This window comes from Numenius arquata, chromosome 23 (assembly GCF_964106895.1).
Source record: "Numenius arquata chromosome 23, bNumArq3.hap1.1, whole genome shotgun sequence".
NCBI classification, from domain to species: Eukaryota; Metazoa; Chordata; class Aves; order Charadriiformes; family Scolopacidae; genus Numenius; species Numenius arquata.
Window position 1 is genome coordinate 7,773,110 of NC_133598.1, and position 24,636 is coordinate 7,797,745.

General features: G+C 63.0%; 2 protein-coding genes across 4 annotated transcripts; one reads left to right on the forward strand and one right to left on the reverse strand.

The window, feature by feature from the left end:
• The first annotated feature begins 986 nt into the window (after positions 1-986).
• On the forward strand, positions 987-8,939 carry CNTNAP1 (contactin associated protein 1). The gene is made up of 24 exons (XM_074162799.1): positions 987-1,065; positions 2,444-2,545; positions 2,776-2,969; positions 3,060-3,207; positions 3,455-3,658; positions 3,728-3,912; positions 3,997-4,140; positions 4,462-4,723; positions 4,803-4,952; positions 5,020-5,191; positions 5,281-5,387; positions 5,492-5,611; positions 5,742-5,945; positions 6,037-6,193; positions 6,337-6,464; positions 6,558-6,725; positions 6,802-7,020; positions 7,098-7,337; positions 7,442-7,678; positions 7,824-7,951; positions 8,050-8,143; positions 8,263-8,496; positions 8,607-8,654; positions 8,749-8,939. Exons 1-24 carry the CDS (start codon positions 987-989, stop codon positions 8,937-8,939), a joined length of 3,915 nt encoding a protein of 1,304 aa, XP_074018900.1.
• A 1,206-nt stretch (positions 8,940-10,145) lies between these two features.
• On the reverse strand, positions 10,146-24,636 carry EZH1 (enhancer of zeste 1 polycomb repressive complex 2 subunit). Of its 3 annotated transcripts, XM_074162801.1 has the most exons (20): positions 24,528-24,636; positions 23,884-24,004; positions 23,225-23,353; positions 22,848-22,967; positions 21,751-21,871; positions 20,970-21,143; positions 19,968-20,070; positions 19,549-19,712; positions 18,643-18,734; positions 17,786-17,966; positions 16,884-17,080; positions 16,390-16,481; positions 15,834-15,874; positions 15,339-15,464; positions 14,201-14,379; positions 13,425-13,520; positions 12,983-13,064; positions 12,756-12,836; positions 12,288-12,372; positions 10,146-12,182 (listed from the first exon to the last, which is right to left on the reverse strand). In XM_074162801.1, exons 1-20 carry the CDS (start codon positions 24,536-24,538, stop codon positions 12,122-12,124), a joined length of 2,256 nt encoding a protein of 751 aa, XP_074018902.1. In that variant the 5' UTR covers positions 24,539-24,636; the 3' UTR covers positions 10,146-12,121. The 3 variants fall into 3 exon arrangements, with proteins under 3 accessions (XP_074018902.1, XP_074018903.1, XP_074018904.1); XM_074162802.1 differs by lacking the exon at positions 24,528-24,636 and having other exon boundaries at positions 23,252-23,353; positions 23,884-24,000; XM_074162803.1 differs by lacking the exons at positions 22,848-22,967; positions 24,528-24,636 and having other exon boundaries at positions 23,884-24,000.

Below are 24,636 nucleotides of genomic sequence, written 5' to 3' on the forward strand. Positions count from 1 at the left end.
GCTCCAGCTCCCGGTATCAGAACTCCCGGTGTGCCGCCGGCTGCCCCGCCGCACCTGGGGCTTTCTGTTCCCTCTTTCGCCCGCCGGCCCCGGCGCTGGCTCTGCCTGCGCAGGAAGCGGTCCCGGCACCCGCTGCTCGCAGGTGGCAACTACGCTGCCCGGTGCCTGCCGCTGCCCGGTGCCTGGCCCGCCGCTGCCGGCCTGGTGGGAGCTGCCCGCACCGAGCTCCTGCCCAGCACCCGGAGCCGGTGCATCCCGGTCGCTCGGGGCCGGGCTCAGGGCTCCGGGGAAAGAGGGACTCCCTGCAGGGCCAGGGGGACACAGAGCACCGGGGGGCCTGTGGGGGCAGGCAGCGTATGTAGGCCACGCGGCTGCCAGCCCCCCCGGCCCCTCCGTGGGCGTCTGGGGATGTTTGGGAACAGGGACAGGCTAAATCCCGTCTTCTGCACCGCTGGAGACCGGCGACCCCAAAACCCGCAGGCCTTAATCTGCAGCTTGATTACAAACCGCCGCCACATCTGCTGCGGGGCACCGCTCCCGCCCCCCCGCGCTGCCGCTGCCGCCGCGGGTCTGCGGGGGGGCTGCGCTGCCCGGCCCGGCGGGGGTCGGGGCACGGCGAGAGCCGGGTGCTGCGCGGGAGTCGGGGATGCCCGGGGTGCTCCTGCACGGCCCCACTCGCGTCCGCCCCACGTCCTGCGCCCCGTGCCCCGCTCTGCCCGCGCACCCCCGCCCCGAGCCCACCGAGGGCAGCTCTGACCCCCCCCGGCGCCAAGCACCGGGGGAACCGGGGGGAGGCGGGAACATCCCTCGCGGGGGCCGGGGCTCTGCGCTGCACCCAGCCCGGCCCCCGCACCCTCCTTCCCGGTTCCCTGGGCCGTCCCCGCCACCGCCCCCATCCGCCCCGTGGGCGGAGCCGCCGGCCCCGCTCCGCCGCGCGGCTGCAGCACCGGGAGCGGCGGCGCCGAGGGCGCTCGGGCCGCTCCAGCATGGGCGCTCGCCGCCTCCTCGGGCTCCTGCTCGCCGCCTGCACCGGCCTCCTGAGCCCCGGCCCCGGCTGCCTCGCACGTAAGTGGGGCCGCATCCCCGGGAGCGGCCGCTCCGCAGTGCGGGACTGCGCCTGCCGCCCCGACCCCGCACCCCCGAGCCGCCTCAGCCCCCCGAGCCGCCCCCGGGACCCCTGTTCTCCCGGGCATCCCCCGTAATCCACGGGCGCTCCGGTCCTCGTCGTCCCCAAGGTCACCGCCGGACACGGGCGCCCGGCGCCCCCCCCGCCCCCTGCCCCGGGCCGCCGCGCCGCAGCCCCCCCCCCACCTCCCGCCGGCGGCACCGCAACCGCCCGGAGCCTCCGGGGGCCCGGGGAATCCGGGATGCCCGGGGATGCCCAAGGGTGCCCCGAGCATCCGCCCCACTGCGTCGCATCCCCGCGCCCGCCGCGGGCCCGTATCCATACCGGGGAGGGGGTTCGGGCCCCGGCACCCTCGGCCTGCCCCCGTCCCCGTTCCCGGGCAGCCCCGCGGGATGGGCCGGGCCCCGCCAGCACCTCGGCCAGCGCCGCCGCACCGCGGGGCTGCAGCGGGCGGGGCCCGGGGCGGGAGGGAGCGGGGGGCGGCTGCCCGGGCACGGCGACGGGGACCCGCCAGGCCCTGGCCTCACCGAGCAGCTCCCCGCGGCCCCTCTGAGCCGGGGCGCTTGGCCCCTTCCCCCAGGGCCGGGGTGGCCCCGGGACCCGCTGGCTGCGGGGGATGGAGACGGGGGTGATGCGGGCAGGGGCCGATGCGGACAGGGCGTGATGCAGCAGGGGGCGATGCGGGCAGGAGGTGATGCGGGCAGGGGGTGATGCAGCAGGGGCCGATGCGGGCAGGGGGTGATGCAGCAGGGGGTGATGCGGGCAGGGGCCGATGCGGGCAGGGGGTGATGCGGGCAGGGGGTGATGCAGCAGGGGGTGATGCGGGCAGGGGCCGATGCGGGCAGGGGGTGATGCAGCATGGGCGCAGCGCGGCTGCCCTTGGCCCGCAGTGAGGACTGGGGGTGCAGCAAACGCTCCTGTGGCTCCCCGGGCTCCGTCCGACCGGGCCGGGGAGACCCTGCGGGGGGGTCCTCTGCGGATGCCGGCGGGGTTTGCACGGCCCCCCAGGCGGGACCCTGCCCGGGCGGGGCGGGGCGTGGCGAGGGGGGTCCCGGCGCCCACGTCAGTGCGGAGGCGGCTGGTGCGGGCGGCGGGGCCCGCAGAGGTGTGTCAGCTCCGCTGCAGTGGGAGGGGAGAGCGGGAGCCGGACCCGCCGCGCCGCGGAGCCCGCAGGGTCCCCAGGGTCTGCAGGGTCCCCACAGCCCACAGGGTCCCCAGAGCCGGCGGGGTCTGCAGGGCCGGGCCGGGGGGGCCGCCGCGGGGACACCGCCCAATTCAGCGCCCCGAGCTCGGCAGACAGCCCCGCTCTCCCTGCAGGACCCTGCTACGATGAGCTCGTTGCTCCCCTCTACTCCTCGTCCATCGGGGCCTCCTCCAGATACAACATCTTCTACTCGGCCAGCTTTGCCCGGCTGCACAGTGAGTCCCCCGCGGGACTGGGGTGCAGACAGGGTGGGGGGGCTGCGGTCAGGGGGTGTCCCTGGCAAGCTCTTGCCTCGCACGAGGATGAGGGGTCTTTGGGTGCCCACCTCAGCATCCTTGGGGGTGGGGGAGAGCCCTGTAGCCCTCCTGGTGTGGTGGGGCCAAGCAGGCAGCCCCCACCCAGCTGGGAGCCACTGGGTGCCAGTTTGTGGCCGCTCTCCCCACAGGCACCAGTGGCTGGTCCCCCGACCCCCAGGACAAACAGCCCTGGCTCCAGATCGACCTGATGCAGAAGCACCGGATCAATGCGGTGGCCACGCAGGGGACCTTCAACACCTACGACTGGCTGACGCGCTACATCGTGCTCTTTGCAGACCACCCCACCAGCTGGAAACCCTTCTTCCAGCAGGGCAGCAACTGGGTAGGGGGGTGCCCACGGGACGGGGTCCCCTGGGGGGAGCAGAGACCCCCCAGACCTGAGTGAGGTGCTGATGGCCCCCTTTGTCCCCAGACGTTCTTTGGGAACGTGAACGAGAGCGGGGTGGTGCGGCACGACCTGCACTACCCCATCCTTGCACGCTACATCCGCATCATCCCAGTGGCCTGGAACCCGCGGGGGAAGATCGGGCTGCGCCTGGGCCTCTATGGCTGCCCCTACCGTGAGTACCCAGCCCAGGGGCTCCAGCAGCCCTGTGCGGGGTGGGACCCTGGCCCAGCCACCCACGTGGCAGAGGGCCAGCTCCTGGCTCTGGCATGCCTGGAAATCCCTTTCCCAGAGGGGATTGTGTCTAAGCAGCCTGCAGTCATTAGCTCTGGCACAAAGCACAGCAGAAAGGAGTGTTCCCTGTGCCAGGGTGCCTGCTGCTGTGGGCAGTGACGTGGCTGGAGCCGCTCTGCTCTCCCCAGGGTCCCATGTGCTCTACTTCGACGGGGATGATGCCATCTCCTACCGCTTCCGGGCCAAGAGGATCAGCACCCTCGAGGATGACATCTCCTTCAACTTCAAGACGCTGGAGCAGGATGGGGTGCTGATGCACGGGGAGGGCTCGCAGGGTGACTACATCACAGTGGAGCTCAAGCAGGCCCAGCTCTACCTGCACATCAGCTTAGGTGAGCCGGGGCCGGGGGGTTGGGGGGCGCATGGCTGGGGGGCTGCCAGCTGAGGTTGCCCATCCCCAGGCAGCAGCCCGCTGCATGCCACTGAGGGCCACACGACGGTGATGGTGGGCAGCCTCCTGGACGACCAGCACTGGCACTCGCTGCACATCGAGCGCTTTGGCCACCACGTCAACCTGACGCTGGATGGGGAGGTGAAACGCTTCCGCTGCCGCGGCACCTTCGACCAGCTTGACCTCGACACCGAGGTGGGTGCAGTGGGATCAAGCTGCCAGGACACTGACCCACAGTGTGCCCCCCTGAGGGGCTGACTCCCTCCCTCTGCCCCCCAGCTCTTCTTCGGGGGGGTGATCGACCAGGACAAGCAGCACCTCACCTACCGGCAAAACTTCCGGGGCTGCGTGGAGAACATCATCTTCAACGGGGTCAACATCGCTGACCTGGCCCGGCACCGGAGACCCAACATCCGCTTCGAGGTCCAGTCTGGGGGGTGGCCCCTTCCCCGGGGGTCCTGTTCCTGCTGTGGGGGTGTGGAGTCCTCAGCCCCACTGTGGGGTGACCCCTTCTCCGGTCCCAGGCTCGCCCCTCACTGTGGGGTGACACGAGGCTGGGCAGCAGCTGTGCTCAGCCGAGCGGCGCTGCATCGACCGCACGAGGTCATCCCTGGCCCAGGGCGCCCAGCACTGCCAGGCGACGGGATCGAGCGGGGGCAATCGGGGCCGGGCTGTGGGGATGGGGGGGTGTCTCCCTGCTGCAGGAACATCCCCTTTCTCACTGCCTCCCATGGTCGCCCCCAGGGCAGCGTGGGCCACTACTGCCAGGACCAGCTGAACAACCCCATCACCTTTGCTGGCATCAACAACTATGTGCGGGTGCCGGGGATCCCGCGGAGGAACCGCCTGGCCGTCAGCTTCCGCTTCCGCTCCTGGGACACCGCCGGGCTCCTGCTCTACACCAGCTTTGCCGACCGCCTAGGCTCCCTGGAGGTGGTGCTGAGCGAGGGGCAGATCAATGTCACCATCACCCAACCCGGCAAAAAGAAGCTGGAGTTTGCCGCAGGTGGGCTGGGGAGCCGCCGTGGGGCCGGGGGCCAGGTGTGTGGTGGTGCCTCCCCACGACACCTCCTCTCCCTGCGCAGGGCATCGCCTGAACGATGGCTTCTGGCACTCGGTGCAGCTGGTGGCACGGGACGGCTCAGCCGTGGTGACCATTGATGATGATGATGGCGCTGAATTTCGGGTGGCGCACCCCTTCCAGCTCCGCACCGGCAGCCAGTACTTCTTTGGAGGTGGGCGGCGGGTCGGGGGCCGGGGTCATGGGTGCCCGGGGGCCGCTAACCCTGCTGTGCCTTGCAGGCTGCCCCAAACCAGCCTCGGTCACTGGCTGCCGGTCAAATCAGACGGCCTTCCACGGCTGCCTGCAGATGCTGAACGTGGACATGCAGCCCGTGGATGTGGAGCTGCTGGTGCTGCACCGGCTGGCGCAGTACTTCAACGTGTACTTCAACGTCTGTGGCATCACGGACAGGTATCGGTCAGGGTGGGGGCACGGGCTGGGAGTGGGCAGGGGCCAGGGGGCTGTGCTGGTGCCAGGACAGGAGCTCCCTGCACCCTCAGGTGCACCCCCAACCTATGCGAGCACGACGGCCGCTGCATCCAGTCCTGGGACGACTTCATGTGCATCTGTGACCTGACGGGGTACAAGGGGGAGACCTGCCACAAATGTGAGCCTGGGACCTCGTGGGTGGGGGCAGGATGGGCACCTGCAGCTCCTCCTGCTGCCTGGTGCCCCCCTCGCGCTGACCCCAGCCCCCTTTTCCTCTTCCAGCCCTTTACAAGGAGTCGTGCGACGCTTACCGGGTCAGCGGGAAAACCTCAGGGAACTACACCATCGACCCGGACGGCAGCGGGCCGCTCAAGCCCTTCACCGTGTACTGTGACATCCGAGGTGGGGGTGGCAGGAGGGTGCAGGGGTCCCTCTGCCCAGTGCCCCTGGGCACCCTGATGGCTGGAGCAGGATGGAGAGAGCCAGGGTGCCCCGGGGGGCTGGTCCTAACAGCTCCCCTCCCTCCCCCCAGAGGACAGAGCATGGACCATCATCCGGCACAACCGCCACTACGCTACACGGGTGACAGGCTCCAGTGTGGACCAGCCCTACCTGGGGGCCGTGGAGTACTGGAACGCCTCGTGGGCCGAGGTCTCGGCACTGGCAAACGCCTCCGAGTACTGCGAGCAGCGCATCGAGCTCCACTGCTACAGCTCCCGCCTGCTCAACACCCCCTGTGAGCGCCGGGGGGAGTGGGGCTGTGCCGTGGGGCTGCGCTGTGGGGCCACGCCGTGGGGCCATATCTTCACCCCGCCCTGTGCCCGCAGCCGGGCTGCCTTTCAGCTTCTGGATGGGCCGGCATGACGAGCGGCACTACTACTGGGGGGGCTCGCGGCCAGGCATCCAGCGCTGCGCCTGCGGGCTGGACAAGAACTGCGCCGACCCCAAGTACTTCTGCAACTGTGATGCCGACCACGCACTGTGGTGAGCGGGGGGGCGGCGGGCATAAGGGGCACAGGGGGGCACAGGATGTGGGGTTCAGGAAGGGGGGTCACCGGAGGTGCAGGCTGGTGAAGGGGCAGAAGCCCCTCACGCCTCCCCCCCCCCGATGCACACGCCGTTTGCAGGAGGACAGACAAGGGTCTGCTGACCTTCGTGGACCACCTGCCCGTCACCCAGGTTGTGGTGGGAGACACCAACCGCTCCGGCTCTGAAGCCCAGTTCCTGCTGGGGCCTCTGCGCTGCTATGGAGACCGTGAGTGACCAGACCTGCGGGGGGGTCCCCTGCCCACAGGGGTCCCATGGAGGGTCCATGCCCATCCCTCACTGCCCCTCCTGCTCCCCACAGGCAACACCTGGAACACCATCTCCTTCAACAGGGGCGCAGCCCTGCTCTTCCCCACCTTCCAGGCCAACCACAGCCTCGACATCTCCTTCTACTTCAAGACCACCGCCCCCTCCGGTGTCTTCCTGGAGAACCCCGGCACCCGAAACTACATCCGCGTTGAGCTCAACAGTACGGGCGTGTGGGGGGTGTCAGGACATGGCGGGCAGCAGGACCGGGGACTCCTCCCGACACCATGTCCCTGCAGCCACCAGGGACGTGGTGTTTGCCTATGACATCGGGAACGGGGATGAGAACCTGACAGTGCGGTCGGTGGTGCCCTGGAACGACGACGAGTGGCACCAGGTGAAGGCTGAGCTCAACGTCAAGCTGGCGCGGCTGCGGGTGGACAAGCTGCCCTGGGTGGTACGGCCAGCCCCCCCGCAGAGCTTTGTCCGCCTGGACTTCGACAGGCCCCTCTACGTCGGTGAGACCCCCCGGCCCCGTCCCAACGTCCCCTGGTCCCCACCTGCCGCCGGGTGCTGAGCCTCGTCCCTGCTGCAGGCGCGGCGGAGCACAAGATGCGCCCGTTCCTGGGGTGCCTGCGGGCGCTGCGGATGAACGGGGTGACCCTCAACCTGGAGGGCAAGGCCAACGAGACAGAGGGCGTTCGGGTCAACTGCACCGGCCACTGCCAGGACCCGCCGGTGCCTTGCCAGAACAGCGGGCTCTGTGTCGAGCGCTACAGCCATTACAGCTGCAACTGCAGCATCTCCGCCTTCGATGGGCCTTTCTGCAACCACGGTGAGTGGCTGTGGTTGTCAACATCAACAGTGGGGACCCCCCCCTGGGCCAGGACTGGGGAGATGAGCCGGTGCTCCTGTCATCCTGTGCGTCCCTCCCCCCAGACATTGGCGGATACTTCGAGGAGGGCACCTGGATACGGTACAACATCCTGCCCATGTCGCTCTACGCCGCCCGCGAGTTCGCCAGCATCATCAGCAGCCCCTGGGAGCCCCTGCCCGGCTACAACCTCACCAGCGAGGAGGTCAGCTTCAGCTTCAGCACCACCTCAGCGCCTGCTGTGCTGCTCTACGTCAGCTCCTTCGTCAAGGACTACATGGCCGTGCTCATCAAGGATGATGGTGAGGGCAGGGCTCCCCTTCCCGGGGCTCACTGAGAGCCTGCGGGACCTCCCTGGGTGCTGGGGCCAGACGGGACCCTGCCCTATGGAGGGGGCGGCTGGTGCCAAGAGCTGAGACCCCGCCGACAGCCCCACTCTGCCCGCAGGGAGCCTGCAGCTGCGCTACCAGCTGGGCACCAGCCCCTACGTCTTCGCCCTCACCACCAAACCGGTGACAGATGGGAGGCCCCACCGCGTCAACATCACCCGCCTGCACCGCACGCTGTACACCCAGGTATGGGGCTGCAGGGCAGGGGGGCAGGTTGGGGGGGACACGGGCAGGGTGGCAGGAGGAGGATCAGCAGGCACTGACACTGTGTGCCCATCTCCCAGGTGGACTATCTGCCTGTGATGGAGCAGCAGTTCTCCCTGTTTGTGGACAGCAAGCTGGACTCCCCCAAAAACCTGTACCTGGGGCGCGTGATGGGTGAGTGGGGTCCTGCCCTCGGCCACCCCCTCCCATGCTGGGATCGCCGGGGTCTCCTCCGCCCAGCAGGGTCCTCGCCCTCTGTGGTGGATGAGCCTTCTCCTTCTGTGCCCCCACAGAGACCGGCGTGATCGACCCCGAGATCCAGCGCTACAACACGCCCGGCTTCTCAGGCTGCCTCTCAGGGGTGAAGTTCAACACCCTCGTCCCCCTCAAAGCCATCTTCCGCCCCACCAGCCCCGTGCGGCCCTACAGCATCCGGGGGGAGCTGGTGGAGTCGAGCTGCGCCTCCATGCTCCCCCTCACCACCATCCTCATCCCCCCCGAGATGGACCCCTGGTACATGGGCACAGGTAGGTGCTGTGGTGGGACCCCAGAGGGGAGGGAGCCCCCTGGTGAGTGTCACCTGCGGAGGGGGTGCTCCAGTGCGAGACCCCCTCAGCTGCCCGCTCTGTCTCCACAGAGTTCCCCCACGTGCATGACGACGGCTGGATCGGGATCATCATCGGGTGTAAGTGAAGCCCCCGGCCGGTGTCCCCCCACCTCCACCCCTGCCCTGGCCCTGCACCCCCTCCCCAGCCCCTCACTGCCGCCTCCCCCTGCAGTTGTGACCTTCCTGCTCCTGCTGATCGGGGGAGTGCTGGTGCTGCTGTATTTCTACTACCACCGCTACAAGGGCTCCTACCACACCAACGAGCCCAAGGCCATCCAGGACTACGGCAGCGCTGCCAAACCGCTCTCGACGCGCAAGGACCAGAACCTGCCCCAGATCCTGGAGGAGCCCAAAGCGGACTAGCGGGGCTGGGGGGGTGGGACGGGCTCGCAGCCCCCGCAGCCCTGGGAGCCACCCGGGGATGAGCCAGCGTCGCGGGACCAAAGGGCCGAGCACACCTGAACTGCCAACACCTGCCTGCGGGCCAGACCGTACCACACCGGCCGCACGCTCTGCCCCGCGGCCACCGCCGACCCGGCCCCAGAGCGTGGCTGTGACCCGCCGAGCCCCAGCCCCGCTCGCCTTGGGCTGGCCGGCAGCCCCCGCTGCTGCCTCCCACCAGCTGCCAAATCCTGCCCTGCCTCTGGCGGGGACCCCCGGGCTGGGCAGCACCCCCACCCTCCCCGAGGGGAGCGCCCCGAACACCCCCTTAGCGCCGCGTAGATGCCCTGCTGCTTCGCTCGCTTCGCCAGAGCCACGACGGACGCCACGCGCTGCCCGGCCCCGCGGGACCCCCGGGGCACCCCGAGCAATACCCTGCCCTGCCAGCGACGGCCGCTGCTGCCGCGCATGAGGCCACCGCACTTTGCTGAGATGCTGCTTTCATACAATCAGGTACGGATCCTTTCTACCATTTTTGTTGCTGGAGATTCTACTACACTCTGATTTTTTTATTCTATCGGTTTGTATAAAAATCCAAACGGAAGCTGCTGTCGGGTGTTACGTTCCGCGTGTCGTGGTACGTGGTCTGTAGTTTGCTACTTCTCTGTACGAGGTGCCCGTCCTGCCAATTACCTCCAGCCCAGGGAAAGCTCCTGTTCACTCGCTGTATTGTGGTAAGACGATGTTACAGAAATGCATTTATCTACCCAAAGGCCTGGCTCCACTGGGCACTTTATTTTTAGAAAACCTGTTTTTGTTGAATGAGATGTGAAGATACTCAAATAAAGGCAGAATGACGGTGTTTGACACTCCCCAGCCTTCGCTTCAGCAGCCTGGGTGCACGGGGGGAGCAGCCCCTCAGCCTGGGGAGGGACCGGCGTGAACAACGGCAATTCCTGATCCCGGATGCAGGATGCAGAGAGCTGGGGCTGGATGCAGCTCATCCCACTGCCACACTCGTACACACATGAGCACGTCCTGCTCTCCCTCACCTCAGCTGGGCTGAGCCCACAGCAGGCAGGGGACGGGCAGGGGACAGGCAGGGGACGGGCAGGGGACAGGCAGGGACCGTGCTGCTGCCGGCTGCTCCAGGGGGTGACAGAGGCCAGCAATCCATGGGAGGATGGTCACTACCACTTTATTGTGACAAAGGCTACAAGCCACACTATTTTTAAAGTGCATTATTATTCACCGTCAACAAACCACAGACAGAAGCCTGGCATAGTGCAGATATGGCCAAAGTGGCGGAGGACGCTGAGCCGAGAGCGGGGCTGGGGGGACGGAGGCGATGGGGAGGGGGGCTCAGGCAGGTGCCGGGATACAAGCGCTGCTCCAGACAGACCCAAAACCCCCTGAGCCCTGGGAGGGCATCACGGACAGCAGGAAGGACAGACGGACGGACAGCCTTGCCTGCCACAGTGGGAGGCTGGGAAAGGCACGGACCTCTCTGCATTCCCGGACCACGCACTGGGACGGGCGCCCCGGGAGCCCCCAGACACCAGGGGAGCAGGACAAGGGCCCAGCGCTGCTCCCCTCCGAGCGGTGCCCCTGGACAAATATTGCCCACCATCCCCAAAGGGGGTGAGGGGCTCTGGCGCCCCAGGGCTCCTCATGCCATCCTGAGCACCCTCCGGCACCCAGCACCGGGACGGACCCTCGGCAGTGTACCTGGCTCAGGGGACAGCCCTGTCCTTCGGGCCACCCCAGGCCCTGCTCAGAGAAGACCCCCCCATCCCAACTGCCCTGTCCCAGCCCAGGCGCAATGTCCCTGCGAAGGCGCTGCTGGGGGATGGCGGCCGTCTGCAGTGCCCCCACCCCCAGAGCGGTACCCAGGCCCAGCTGCTGGCTGAGAAGGAATAGTTTAAAGTGCTTTTTTCTTTTTCTTTTTGCATGGGGTGCTAAAGCCAAACCTCCCCCTGCCACATTTCCCCTTTATCCCCAGGGCCAGGACCAGTGTCAGAAACCCCTCGGCAGGTTTCTGAGGAGCCCCCCCAAACCTCAGCACAGCAACATCCAACGAGTCCTGTAGCCCAAAAGGCTCTCCCTGCTGAGGGGACCCGCTCTGCTGGCTCCTGCAGTGCCCGACCGCCCCCCAGAGCCCCTGCCGCTCCCATGGGGACTGTGCTGAGGGGAGCGTGGAGGAACCAGCTCCAGTGCCGCATGGTCATGAAGCTCCTGCCTGGAGAGGGGGTGGCTGAGCCCCGTCTCCCCCTCTGGGTGCAGCCCCAGCCAGTCAGCAGGGTGCCCCCCCTGCAGCTCCAAAGCTGCCCCACAGAAGCATCCACACACCAGTCTCAGATGTGCCAGGCAGCTGGGGATGGGCAGGAGCCCCCCAGCCACGAGAGAACACCGCAGGCTGGAAGGGCTCATGGTTCCTGCTGCCTCTGGACTCGTGCTTGCAGCAGCACCCCCATAACATTGTCCCCACCCAGCTCAGTGGCGTCCCTACCCAAAGTGACTTTTTGCATAGTGCTGCTCTGCCCACCCCAGGTTTTGTGCCGTGCCAGCCATGGCCAGGCGGTCCCCGTCCCCCTGCCAGTGGGGGCAAAGGGGAAACAGAGCCTCAGTGACAGCAGCTTGGGGCCTGGTCACCACTCTGGCCACTTCCCTATGGCTTCCAACCCCATCACTGTCCTCAACAGGACAGAACAGGCAGCAAGAGTCAGCACCCAAGACCGGAGCCTATCCCCGGAGACAGGGGACCGCCAGCCCCTCTGCCCCCCTGCCGTGCCCTGGCTCTCGGTGCGGGCGGTACCTCGCTCGCTCTTGTTCTTCCAGCCCTTGGCAGGAAATGGAGAGACCGAGAATTTGTGGCTGTCCCTCCTCCTGCACCACAGCTCTCCTCCAAGCCCCAGTTGCCTTGGTCCATGGGCCCCCTCCAGCCTCAGAGCTGGTCCCGAGCCTGCCCTGGCCGGGGGCTGGCCAAGCTGCCCCCCAGGCAGCAGCCACTCACTCCTGCCCCGAGTCCCTCTGGGCGTCTGGATGGGAAGCAGCGCTTGTGACACAGGCAGCAGCGGGGACAGCAGCAGTCATGTCAGCGTGAAGCAAACATGGCATCGCTCACGAGGTGCAGCAGAAGGTGTGCTGGGGACGCCCTGTGCAGCCTAGATGACATCCGTCTCCCTCTCTATGCCCACGTACTTCAGGGCGTCTGCCTGGCTGTACCTGCGAGACAGGAAAGTCGTAGCTGGTGCAACGGCTCCTGCGCTCCCCACAAACGTGGGCGTGGAACATGGGCTCACCCTGTCCCCGTCACTAGCCCCAGGGTACCTGTAGTCAAAGAAGAGCTCCTCTCCTGCCTGGATGGCCCTCTTGGCGAAGATCCCTATCCGGTGGTCTCCATTCACCATCACAACTGCAACCAGAGAGACAGCATCAGAGACGTGTGGCTCCAGCTCAGGCTGGGAGGTCTCACAGCACGTTGGCCCTGCCTGACCACCTGCTGGCCGCTGGGGTCACAGTGCCCTGGGTACCTGAGCACCCCCCAGCAGGGACAGGCACTCCCCAGGGAGCTCCAGCCTCTCTCCTCCGAGGCCAGGGCCACTGCAGAACCCTCATCAACAGGAGCGTGATCTGCTGCAGGGAGGAGGAGGAGACTTTGTCCAGGTCTGTGAAGTTCTGCTGCTCCCCCAGGCTCAGGGCGACTGGGAACCCTGGGGACCCCGCTGCAATCCCAGAGCTGAGCAGGACCCAGAGAACCCTCCCTCACCGAGATGTGATGGGGCAGGGATAGCTCACCTTTGGCGTAGCAATTGGGGTTCACTGAGTGATTAGCAAAGCGGATTTTATTTCCTTTGCGGGTGGCATCAACAACAAAATCTATTAAGAAAAAAAAAAAAGAAGAAAACTGTGTTGTGAAGACAGGCCACTCAGGCGACAGACAAGCTGAGACCACCTGCCCGGCCACCAGCCCCCAGCAGGGAAGCCCAAGTCCCCTCCAGCCCTGGAAGCTGCAGGTGAGTTACCGTTATTGAGGTTGAAGAGGAAGCTGGACATATACTTGTCATAGACCTTTCCTCGACGGTCAGCCTCGTCCTGCGAGATGAGCTGGAGGAAGAGAACGGCCTTGAGAGACCCAGCACCAGGGGCACGACGAGGATCGCTGCGAGAAGCTCCCCCACCTCCCAGAAAACCTCCCACCCTCTCACCCACGGTGGCATCTCCCCAGGGCTCCCCAGGAAGGGCAGACAGGAGCTGGGCTCCCTGGGAGCAGCACATCCACAACAGGGGGCCCTGGGGACTGAGACGGTTCCCAAAGTGGTGCAAGACTCAATCTCCAAACCCAGTCAGAAGGAGCCGTGGCCAGGGCCGGGCTGGGGAAGGCTCTCAGTCCCCGCTGGAGCAGTGCCCCCTGACCGCAGCCTGCCAGGACAGCAGGGCAGCCCCAGCACGGGCAGCAGCGCTCACCTCGCCACAGTACTCGGAGATGAACTCGTTCTTCTGCACAGACTCCTTGATGAAAGTCCCCCAGCCGGCAACATCCGACGGTGCCAGCAACAAATGCTGGAGCAAAGGTGAAAAAGGGGAGGGTTACAGTTGGCAGACCCACCGCCCCCGGCACACAGAGATCACCCCCGAGCACCAGGCACCCCAGAAAGCACCAGAGAAGAGCTCTCCTCCTCCCAGCACAGTGGCACACACCGGGGTTACGGCAGTGCCCAGGAACAGCCGTGCTGTGCCAGGTGCCACACTCCGAGTCCCAGCATCTTGGGGCCGAGTAACCCCGAGGAGCAAAGTGGAGCCAGTGTCTGTCCAGCATTCCCTGGTCTGGGGTGACACACAGCTCTCTGCAGAGCTGTGGCACCGTTACAGGTCGCAGCACCATTAGCCTGCAGCTGAACATTACTCGACACCCACTAATTTGCACCCTTCTGTGAATTTCGGTCTTTTTCACCTGCAGTCCCTTGTCCTGACCAGCAGAATCCAAGACCCAACCTTTCTCAGGAATCACTTTTTACACTCCCTTGCTCTCACCCTTCCTCGTCTGACTCCCATTCCCTGATTTTCACATCCACAATCCATACTCCAGATTAAGCGCTGCAGAAGCCTGAGGCAGAGCAGTTTCTCTTCCCGACCTCGTCACCCGGGGAGCCATGGGTGGCTCGCTCACCCTCTCGCTCTTTATCGACCCTACCCTGAGGCAGCCCCCTGCCACCGCTCCCGAGCCACACTGCCACCAGTACCTTTTTGAGGCCGCGCTGGATGCTGCAGTTCTTGCAGGAGACCACCTTGCAGTCCCAGTGCTCGGAGGCGCCGCAGGTCAGGCAGAGGTCGGGGTCGCACTCCCGCACGGCCAGGTAGCACGGGCACTGCTTGGTGTTGCACTGGGTCTTGCAGCGGCAGCCTGGGAAGCGGTTCTGACCTGCAGCGACACAGCCTGCAGGTTGGCCCTGGGAGGTTTTCCAGCCCCCAGGAACACAGAAGCTCTCCCAGAGCCTAGTCTCCCCCCGGCAGGTCAGAACTGAGCCTGTGGCCAAGGGCCACCCTGCCCGACCACCACCCGGCTAAGAGAACTGTACACCCGCTCTGCGCTGGGCAGCAGGGGCAGGAGGCCCCAGACCTTCCTGTCCCCCAAAGAACACAAGGAGCCACGGTGGGGCAGCCCGGGCACCCGGGAGCTGGGAGCAGGTCACAGAAACACTCAGGGAGCTGGGGAGCTTTGAGCCAGGCTCACCCCAAGAGCATGGACCCTGCACAGGGTCCTCCCCGTCTGCGTGGCTGGAGACGCTGATCTGCCTCTTGGGACTAATTATGCGCAGTTTGAAAATAAACAACTTGGATAATATAAGCGTAACAGATCAGTACAGAGGATCTTGGAGCCCGAGCTGGCTCCCCGTCACCCTGTAGTCCTTCCAGCCCCAAGCTGTGTCTCAACCCTTAATGAATCCACCCTCAAAAGCCCCACTGATGTGGGCAAGTGCAGTCATCTCCATTGCAGAGCTGGGAGTGAAGCCCAGAGAGGAAAAGCAGCCATGGCAGAGCAGTGACCCAACTCCCAGCCCAACTGCTGGCCACAAATCCCGCTCACAGGGAACCAGCAGCACCTCCCACGGTTGTTGATGGTGGATACAGACACGCAGACGAGCATTCTCTAACAAGAGCACGTCTCTCAGCTGCTGAGAGTCACAGGGCAGCACGGAACAGTTTCCTTTGGCCTTGAGCAGACTGCTAACCAAACTGCTGCAGATGGAGAGAACAGCAAACGCAGGAATAAAGCGTGCCTCCAGCAAGGCCCAGCTCCGCGCCCTCCTGCTGCTCCCCTGCCCCACGGTCCCTGACAGCTGGCTGCTCCCCTGCCCCACCGTCCCAGTTTCTCCTTACAGTCAGGGTTGCACTGGCAGAACTTCTCACAGAAGTTTTGAGTCATGATGCAGGGGCAGGAGCTGTCGCAGGGGTGCTCGGGGTGGTCACAGGGCTGGTAGTTGTACACCTGGGTGGGTGAATTATCTAGAAGAAGAGGAGAAACGCCCAGATTAGAAGCTGCTCGTTGCAGAAACAATTAAAAGCAGCCTGGCTGGGGCTCTGGGGCAGGGAAGGTGCCGGCTCCCCGTCTGCCTGCAGAGGGCAGGGAGCCCGGCAGCACCCAGCTCCTGCAGCCCCACGGCTGTGGTTACCAACCCACAGACACGTCTGCTCTGCCCCAAACAGCCCGTTCTACAGCAGGGCTGCTGGCCAGACCCCCTCCTCCCTGCCGGCTGAGCCAGACCGCAGGCACAGCCTCGAGAGCACCGGCAGGGCCACCATTCCCATGGCACCGCCATCCCGCGGGCCAGCGGCCACGCAAACCTGGCGTGAGGCAACCATGGCAAACGCTACCTTTCTTCAGCTGGATCTTCCTGCAGTGGGCAGCCCAGAGCCTGGAAGAGAAGCAGGGGGTCTGAGGGGACGCACAGGACGCCGGCAGGGAGGGCCGGCCATGGCTGCTCAGCACCGCCAGCGGGGCCGCCTGGCAGCTTCATGCATTAATAACCACCAGCCGGACGCAACGCAGAGGACGAAGAGAACGACACAGCTACAGCATGAGTTATTTAAAGCAAATGCCAGAGCCAGAATAATACTGGGCACGCTGGGATCAGCACACGAGAGCAGTCTGTAAGCCAGGGAGCCGAGGCCATGGCTGCTGCCGGGAAGATGGTAAGGCCCTGCAGCACCATGATGCCCCCCTCGGGCTGCGCTGGGGCCACAGAGCCCCCCGCCAGGGCGGCAGCGCAGGGAGAGGCCGGGGCCAGCGTCCGTGCGGCACCATCCACCCCGTGCAACAGCGGGACACGCGCAGATGGGAGCCAGATGGGGATTACCAGGAATGCGTTGGCACAGAAAGCAGTGGATCTGGTTGCATTTTAAGAACAAAACAAGCTTGTCCAACACTTGCCTGTGCTTCCTTTTCTTCTTCTGGGATGGATTCATTAATTCGTTCGTTGGCAGTTTCGTTATAAGTGATTCTTTCACTGCGAACTGAAAGACCTACCAAAGAACAGAAGCAGAAAGAAGAATAAAGTTCAGTGTACTCAAGTTGTTTTTATCTAAAGCATAAACAGAGAGCACAAGCAAGCACACACAGAGCGCTCCAGCCCTGGGACCAGTAAGTGGGCAGTTCTGCCCCATTTCACTGGCCGCGGGTGCCGTTGCCTCATGCCTGGGAAACAGAGCGCCTGGCCCAGGGAGGGTTCCCTGGAGAGAGCCAGCAGCACTCCAGCACATGGGGGCTCGTTCTGCAAACAGCAGCAGAACTGCAAAATAACAACACCCAATGCCACAGAGTGTTGATGCAACACATTCCTCTGGGCGGTTTGTGGCAGAGAAGGAAAAACAACTGTCAAGCAGCGGCCGAGGCCTCCCTTCGCTCCCTTCCCTCCCGGCACCCACCTGCTTGCAGGTCTTGGTCCCCAACAGCCTGGCAATGGAGCAGAAGTTGTTGAAGTACGTCCCGTGGAAGACACGGAAGAGAGACTCCTCGGCTCCTGTCCACTCAACGGGCTCCTGTGGCGTCTCCACAGCGAAGAGCTGGGAGGAGGCCGGGCTCAGCTTCTGCTTGGTGGGGGTCTGGCAGCGGGAGTTGGCCTCTGGCAGGAACAGCAGGGGTTAAGCCAAACACAACATGTGAGCGACCCCCTGCCATGGCGGCTCCCAAGGGCAGTGGCCCCTGGCAGTGTCCGATATTGCCTCGCAGGCCCCATGCCTCCTGGCAGCCCTGCACCGGCACCCGTTGGGACGGTGGCATTGGCCCCTCGCAGCACCAGAGCCACTGTGTCACCTCCCGCCCAGGGCTGGTCTGGGACAGAGACCCCTGACCAGGACAGCAGCGCCAGAGAGGCCAAGGATGAGGAAGCTGCTCTCTCCTCTCCTCTTCCTCCCGAGAGAGGACTCAGATGTATGGGACACCTCTGCCCCCGGGAACTCACTCTGTCCTGGCCACACCCAACATGGCAGGAGCACTCGGTGCTCGTCTGCGGCCCCAAGGAAGCGCTCGCCACAGAGAAGCCCCCCGCCAGGGACACCATCCTCGGCACAGCCGGGCAAGGCGCCCTGAGATGGGGGCTCTGGGCTTTGCAGGTCCCAGAGAAGCTCTCGCTTTGCCTGGCACCATTCCTGGGGGCGGACAAGGATCCCACAGCAGCGAGGGCAGGACCCTGTGTCCCGTGTGTTTGTTTAAGGCCAGCTGGAAACCCCGACTCCGTTTGCTGACTCCGAGCCACTTAGAGCCCCAGCCGCGCGGAGCCGCCATCCTTACTGCTCACGGAGGAAGTGGGTCTGGGCTGGCATCGTACCCGAGGAGCTGGAGGCCCACTCGTTGCCCGTGTCTCGGTCACTGTCGCCCTCCCGGGTCTCGGCGATGGAGGAGGCTGGGGTGTTTGAGCAGGAAGCACCCACCATGTGGTGCCGGCGGCGGCGCCGGCCCGAGCACTTGGACCTGGGGTTGTGCAGCGCAGCGAACTCCTTGGCTCCTTCCTGCAATCAGAGCAGAAGACAAGGCGGGTGGCAGATGACCAGGGAACGCAGAAAGGCTTCTCCACAGGCCCTGGGACAAGCCCTGCCACCACCCAGAGAAGTCACTTTGGCAAGTGCCAAGGCCCTGCCAGCTTTGCTCCCCTCGGCACCGCTGCCAGGTGGGGAGAGGCTCCCCGGCCCCTCCACTCCCCTGCCCCTTGCCCTGGCAATGAGTTCGCCCGGCCTCTCCCCCTGCCCCAGCCCCACAGCCTCTGGGACCCCCTGTGTCGCAGCAGCCGACCAGCTCCGACCCCACCAAGCACCAGCTCTCCCCATCCGCAGCTCCATCCCCAGCAACGCAGGTAGGATGGACTCCTGAAAGACCATTTAAAAATAGTTTGAGCCTTCCCCACATGCGCCAGACTCCTTCCTCAGCATTCTGAACCTGCACTGAGGCCACAGAAGTCACTTGTCCCCACAATTTCCCATCTGCTAGCTATGAAATTAGTCTTTGTTGGAAATTTGGTAAGATCTGGTAAGGTCTGTATTTGGATTCATGCTCCCCTGAATCCAATGAGGGTTAGAACTAATTCTGAAAAATCATTTAGGTTGTGAAAAGGACCCACAGAGTTCTCCAGAGCAGGGTTGACCAGGCCACTTCTCTTGGGGTTTCAAAAGCAGCGACGCAGAAACCTACCAGCCAGAGGAAACAGTCTGCTCCACAAGGGTCTGGCTCGATCTTGGTCTCTCTATTCTTTCGTTTGTACACATTAGGAGTAGCATGAAAAGCTGAAAAAATAATAGTTATCTTTATTATTAGTGCCCTCCAAGGGTCTCCCCCCACGCTGCAGGGGACAGGGACAGCAGGGGCTCAGTGGTGGCCAGCCAGAGCCCCAGCGGGTCCCTGGCAGCAGGGACCAAGGGGCAGGAGGTCCCGGCCAGCCCCGCTCCAACTCCTGACGGGGACCCAGCAGCTCCAGGAGACACTGGGCAAGGAGAGGCCAAAGGAAAAAGATCTGCTTTCAGACTGAAACAAAAAGACCACGTGATCTTAATATTATATCTTTTAATAAATAATTCACTGGAAAGAGTCCTGTGACTTTCCAAAGAAGCCCTGAGACCTGGGAATCAGCAGGTCCAGCAGCTACTCAATATCCAAAAGGCTTTGGCAGGACAAACCGCAGGAACGTGACTAAGACGAAGCTGTAGGTTCCAGTGAAGCAACAAAAGACAGGGGCAAGTCCAGACTTTGGCAGTGAAAGATTCAAGCCTTTCCCTGATGAGCTTCTGCAAAGCAAGAGCAAAGTCTGGCGGCGGCAGCGTTTCTGGCACTCGCTGCCAGGAGGCTGGGAGGTGGTGTGCTGAGCCATGGCGAGAGGGGATGGCCACGCGGGTCCGTTTGCCATCCGTTTGAGCAGAGCCGTCTTTACAAAAGGCTTCTGGGCACCCCTCAGCTCCCAAGGCTGCTCGGCAGCTCCGGGCAGGCAGTGCCCACTAAAGCCCACGGCACAGACACCAAAGCAAGGCGGGCAGGGAATGAAGCACCGAGGAAAAAGGAGGAGAAAAGGGCTCTAGGGAAGCGTCCGGCCGAGGCTGCACTTACGATGCAGAAAGCAGTCGTATTTGAAGCACCGGCGGCAGAAGAGGGTGTGGAAGGAGTGCAGGGACTGCTCCCGCTGCACCGACTTGGCGCAGGGCCCGTCGATGTTGGGGGTGCACTGCGGCGGCAGCACGTTCGGGTCCGACACCTCTGTCAGCTCCCGGTACCTGTGAACAAACAGAAACACCCCCAGATGTGCCCGCTTCCCTAATTCGGGACGTTTTCCACAGCTACATTGCAATCTGGGCCAGCAGGACTCCGTCCCAGGTACCCTGAGGCTGAACTAAAGCTCCAAGGCTCACAACCCCCTCTGCTCACGGTGCCGGCAGCCAACGAGCTCTGCCTTCTGCTCAGAGCCGCCTTCCCAAACACAGACCTCAGCTGTTGCTGAGGCAGGTAACGGACAAGCAGAGATCTGCTACCTCTCTTTCATGTCATCCGGGAAGCCGTATTCAGGAAACATGGAAGAAATAGCCGTGAATATCATGTCATTTGGAAACCGCTTCTTTGAACACTTCTTGCTACCTAAGAAAAAGCAGAGACACGATTCCTCAGTGGGGCTGGGTGTGAGTGAACGTGTGATCCCTTCCTCCAGAGAGAGCGACTCCAGTGGCGGTTCAGGACTGTGCTTTAAGAGACAGAAACGTAATCCCATACACAACAGATAAACCTGTTGTCCTGCGACCAGGCTAAAGCATTTCCAGACACAGTACACTCTGCCACTCCAAGAGAAGCGTAACAAGTTGATGGAAGTACTAACAGTTTCTTAAGGACTATTACTGTTTTTACCAAGAAAGGATTTGCAGACAGTGCTTTTCTGTATCTATGGAAGCTCCCGGTGTTTGTGCCACCCCTATCACTATAAACCAAAGACAAAGATGAAACTGCCAGTCAGCATTCCTAAGGTCATGCAGGACACATGAAAACCCCACAAACCAGAGCAACAAGAACTCCAGGCGGCACAGGGCAGGGAAGAGGGACACGAATCCCTGGAAAATGGGTCTGGAAGGGATTTGAAGAGTTCCCCCTCCCTGGCCTACAGCAGGATCAGATCTACCTACAAACCTACTGGCAGATGCTTCCCAGACCAGCACTTTAAAGCCTCCGAGAGCAGAGAATCCACAGCCCCCCCAGATAACACCCCGCTGCTTTGCTAATCTAACCATGAAATGGTTTTCCACATGACTCATCTAAATTCTTCCTCAGGACACTTCAAGCTGGTGATTTCTCACCCTCCGCAGGGGACAGTGAGAACAACCCATTTCCCTTCTGCTTTGGACCACGGTACCAGAACCAGCTCAGCTGGTCCCACCCCTGGTGACAAAGCAGTGACCAAGCGATGGCAGAGAGCAGTGGGCGGCTGCTCGGGCAGGGCCGGCGGGAATCGTGACCAAGGGAACCCCAGTTCCTGCGGCCAAACCCACCTTCCACCGAAATTCGCTTTCTTTTCCTTGTGACCGGCAGCTCCTCTTTCCCATCCTCCTGTTTAACCTCAGAGTCATTGTGTCCTTCCTCTTCCTCGTCCGAGTACTGGTTCAAGGCATTCACTAGCTCCAGGAAGACAGCGTCGCTGATGAGGACTGACCCTGAAATCATTTCTGAAACACAGAGGTGTCAGCCAGTTTGTGGGAGTGTCATCGCCTCCCACGCTCCTCGTGGTGGTAAACCACAAGTCAGCCACACAACATCGTCAGCAACCAGAAATCTCCCTCAATTCTGTAGGGATAGGTGGGATTTTAATGCTAGAGAGCCCTAAGAGTAGTGTATCATTTTTAGCCACCCGAGGACAGGCCACACCAGTTTCCCACTGCCTTCCTCCCCCCAGGCAGAGTTTTATGATGGGGCAGGGAAACACGCTGCCTTTTCATTTCTGAGAAGACTGATTAAAGCCTTGGCCAAGGTCACAAGTGAAATGAGGTTGCTGAGCTCCTCCCAACCTCGAGCAGATTTTCCAGCATCCCGGAGCACCCTGTCACCCCCACTGTGGACAAGAGCATCGGCTCCTGAGTGCCCCAGGCCCAGAACGGGATGTCAAAAGGCAGGACCACGTCCTCGCAAAGCAGAACAACAGGCACCCTCCTCATCTTCTGCTCTAGGAGCTCCCACAGAAAAGCTGGTTACTGCTGCCACCTTTTGACTTCTTAACTACTTGGGTACGTTCTTTGCAAGAGACTGAGTAGACAGTGCTGGCTGCTCCCAGGTTACCTTCCTCCCCATGAACCTTCCCGTCATAGTTATTAATGAGTTCTTCAATGAACGTTTCATCTTCCTCCTTCACCTCGTCTCCCATGTAAGGGATATTGCACAGAACAGTTTCATCCTCCACCTGAGGAGAGACCAGACACAACTCAGAGAACCAGGACGTCTCTGGGGCTGCTCCGCACCGGGACGGCACCAGGCAAAGCAGGGGTTCGGCCTCCCCCCAGCAGCTCCCCATGTCCCATCAGTGACATTTCACCCTTATCCCACGCCAGCAGCACAGCTCTGACCCCCGAAAGCACAATTTGCTTCAGAAGAGCAGAGCTGCGCCTCCAGGGCTCACAGAAACTCCAAAATGCACACATTGCCAAGAACAATAAACGGCCAAAAAACATCAGAGAGATTGTGCTGGAGGCTGAGCAGAGCTGGAACAGCCAAAGGCAAACTGGTGACTCGCTCCCCGGAGGAAGAGAGAGAGGAGCGTTCTTGCATGAACCACGGGAGAGAGGATGTTGGACCCTCATTGCCATGGCACCACCGACGGTGTCACGCTGCTCCCCAGCCCATGACAGGAGGCTCCGGGGGCCCTGCAGGCGCGGGAACCCTTCCACAGCCCAGGACAGGCAAGGAGCCAGGCCAGACACACCCCCCCTACGTGTTTAACCTACATCACACCAAAACCTGCATTTAAATCACCCCCCGCACGGCTACGAGAGAGGAACCGATCCTCAGCAGCATCCGTACAACCCAACCAGCAGGGTAAGCCAGTCACAAAGGACAGGGCCTGCCTAAGAAATAAAACTCTGTATTTAAAAAGGAAGAAAAGCCGTAAGAAGAAAAGAAAAATCCCCCCAAAAAATATTTATACCTCGAATCTTGTGAAATAATGGTGGCCCTATCAAGGGGGCAGGTGTAAAGGAGAGACCAGCTGTGTGAGACTGTGGATACACGGCTCTTTTATGTGATTCAACAAGCAACTAAACCAATGCCTTCCGTCATCTCATGAGCAGGCATCGCTTGAGACAAGTGGGCTGAGGAAGATACAACCACCCCACAGCCACGTAACAATTACACGCTAATCGCACCAGGACCTTCCTACGTACCATGAAATTCTGCTGAAGAGGGGACCAGGAGTACATGATGGGCACCAGTGCCACCGTGTTCAGGGTCCTCATGTACAATGTCTGGCTTGGAAATCCCGGGAAAATGCTCTCAACAGTACACTGGAAAAGAGCAACGAGAAGGGAGTGAGGAAGATGCACTCCAAAACACACCAAGTAAAGTCCCCCGCTTGTTCTTTGGGGCTCCTTCATGGGAAAAGCCTTTGGGGTGTTTCTTTTCCCCATTTCTGCATCCCAGAAGGGTGTGAGGCACGGCCTGAGGCCAACACAGGACAGCACACAGGAAAACCGGCCCCGTGCCCCCGCAAAGCCCTGCTCCAGCCCACGCTTGTGGCTGCCGAGCCCTCTCCCTGCCAGACCTGCTTGAGGAAGGGGTGCCCGCTGACGGGCTTCATCAGCTGCACCGGCTGCACCCGCAGCTTCTTCCAGTCCTCGTTCAGAATCTGAGTCTTTTCATGAACCTTGGCAAAGTTGGCCACAAACAGAGCCTGGAATGAGAGAAAGCGACACTCAAAATTTAAGAAATCATGTTGAGAACACTAAACCCCCCCCCCCGAGATTGTGTTTCAAGTATCAAAAGGTATGCGGGTCAGAGCATTCCAAATCGGCGATTCTCATTAGAAGGAACTCTAATTAAACTCAGCGTTGGTACAAAATTGTGCTGAAAATCAACCCGACAGCCAGTGGGTTTTGACAGCTCCTGATCCCAGCCGCCCTCTCCCAAATCCCACTGGCCGAGAGCAGCGTGACAGTGTCCCGAGAGCCGCAGCACGGCGGGGGGCTCCGGGGGGAGACACCACAGGGAAGGAGCGAAAGGAGTCCCCTGCTGCGGTTCTGCACCAGCTAGCCAGCGGAGGCTGCAGGGCTCGGGGCTAAGGACGGAGCGAGGGCAGAGGGGGGATCTCTTCCGACTCATCCATCCTCAGCTCAAACGCCACGGAGGGGTTCGCGGGGCCCGTCCGATGGCGGCTGGAGCCAAGCCCTCGGGAGACGCCGGCTCCAGCGACCGCGTCCTCACCTTCGCGCCCATGTTCGCCTGGAACCTCTTCAGCTGCCGGAGACGCATGTATTCAGACTTGACTTTTCTTTTCCAGTAGATGATGCACTTCGATGTGGGAGGAGCGGCGATTTCCATTTTCCTACAAAAGTACGGGAAGAACAAATAGCGAGTGGGGGGAGAGCTGGGTGCCGTGAACGGGCGCTGTCAGGAAAAAAAAACCCGCCCCTGTGGGTTTTAAACGCGTCGTAGACTTTAACTGGGGAAAAAAACCCAAAAATAACTGCGTAAATCTGCTCTATTTACGGAACAACCACGGCTCAAAGCGCCCTGACGAGCCGGGGAGGGGGGCCTGGCCGGGCTCCGGGCGCTCTTACCGCCCCCCCCCCCAGCCCACCCCCAGCCCCCGTGGGCAGCAAAACGGACCTCCGAGACACCCCGTGGGGGGTTCGCTCTGTCACACGCCACCGGGGGATACGGCGGCTCCGGTACCCCCCCCCCACCCTTCCGCGGCCGGGCTGGCAGCGGGGCACCCCAGCGCCACCCCCTCCCCCCCCCGTCCAGTAAGGCCCTAAGCGGCCGCTCCCCCACCCCCTCCCCGGTCCCCCCCGGTTCCACGGGGCCCCCTCCGGTGATTCTCTCCCCCCTCCCGGTCCCGTACTCACTCCTCGGCCATCGCGCCAGGTTTCGGGGGGGGGGGGGGGGGCCGGGAGAGTAGGGGGAGGGGGGGAGGAGACGCCAGGCCGCGCGCCCCTGCGCAGCCGCGCCACGCCC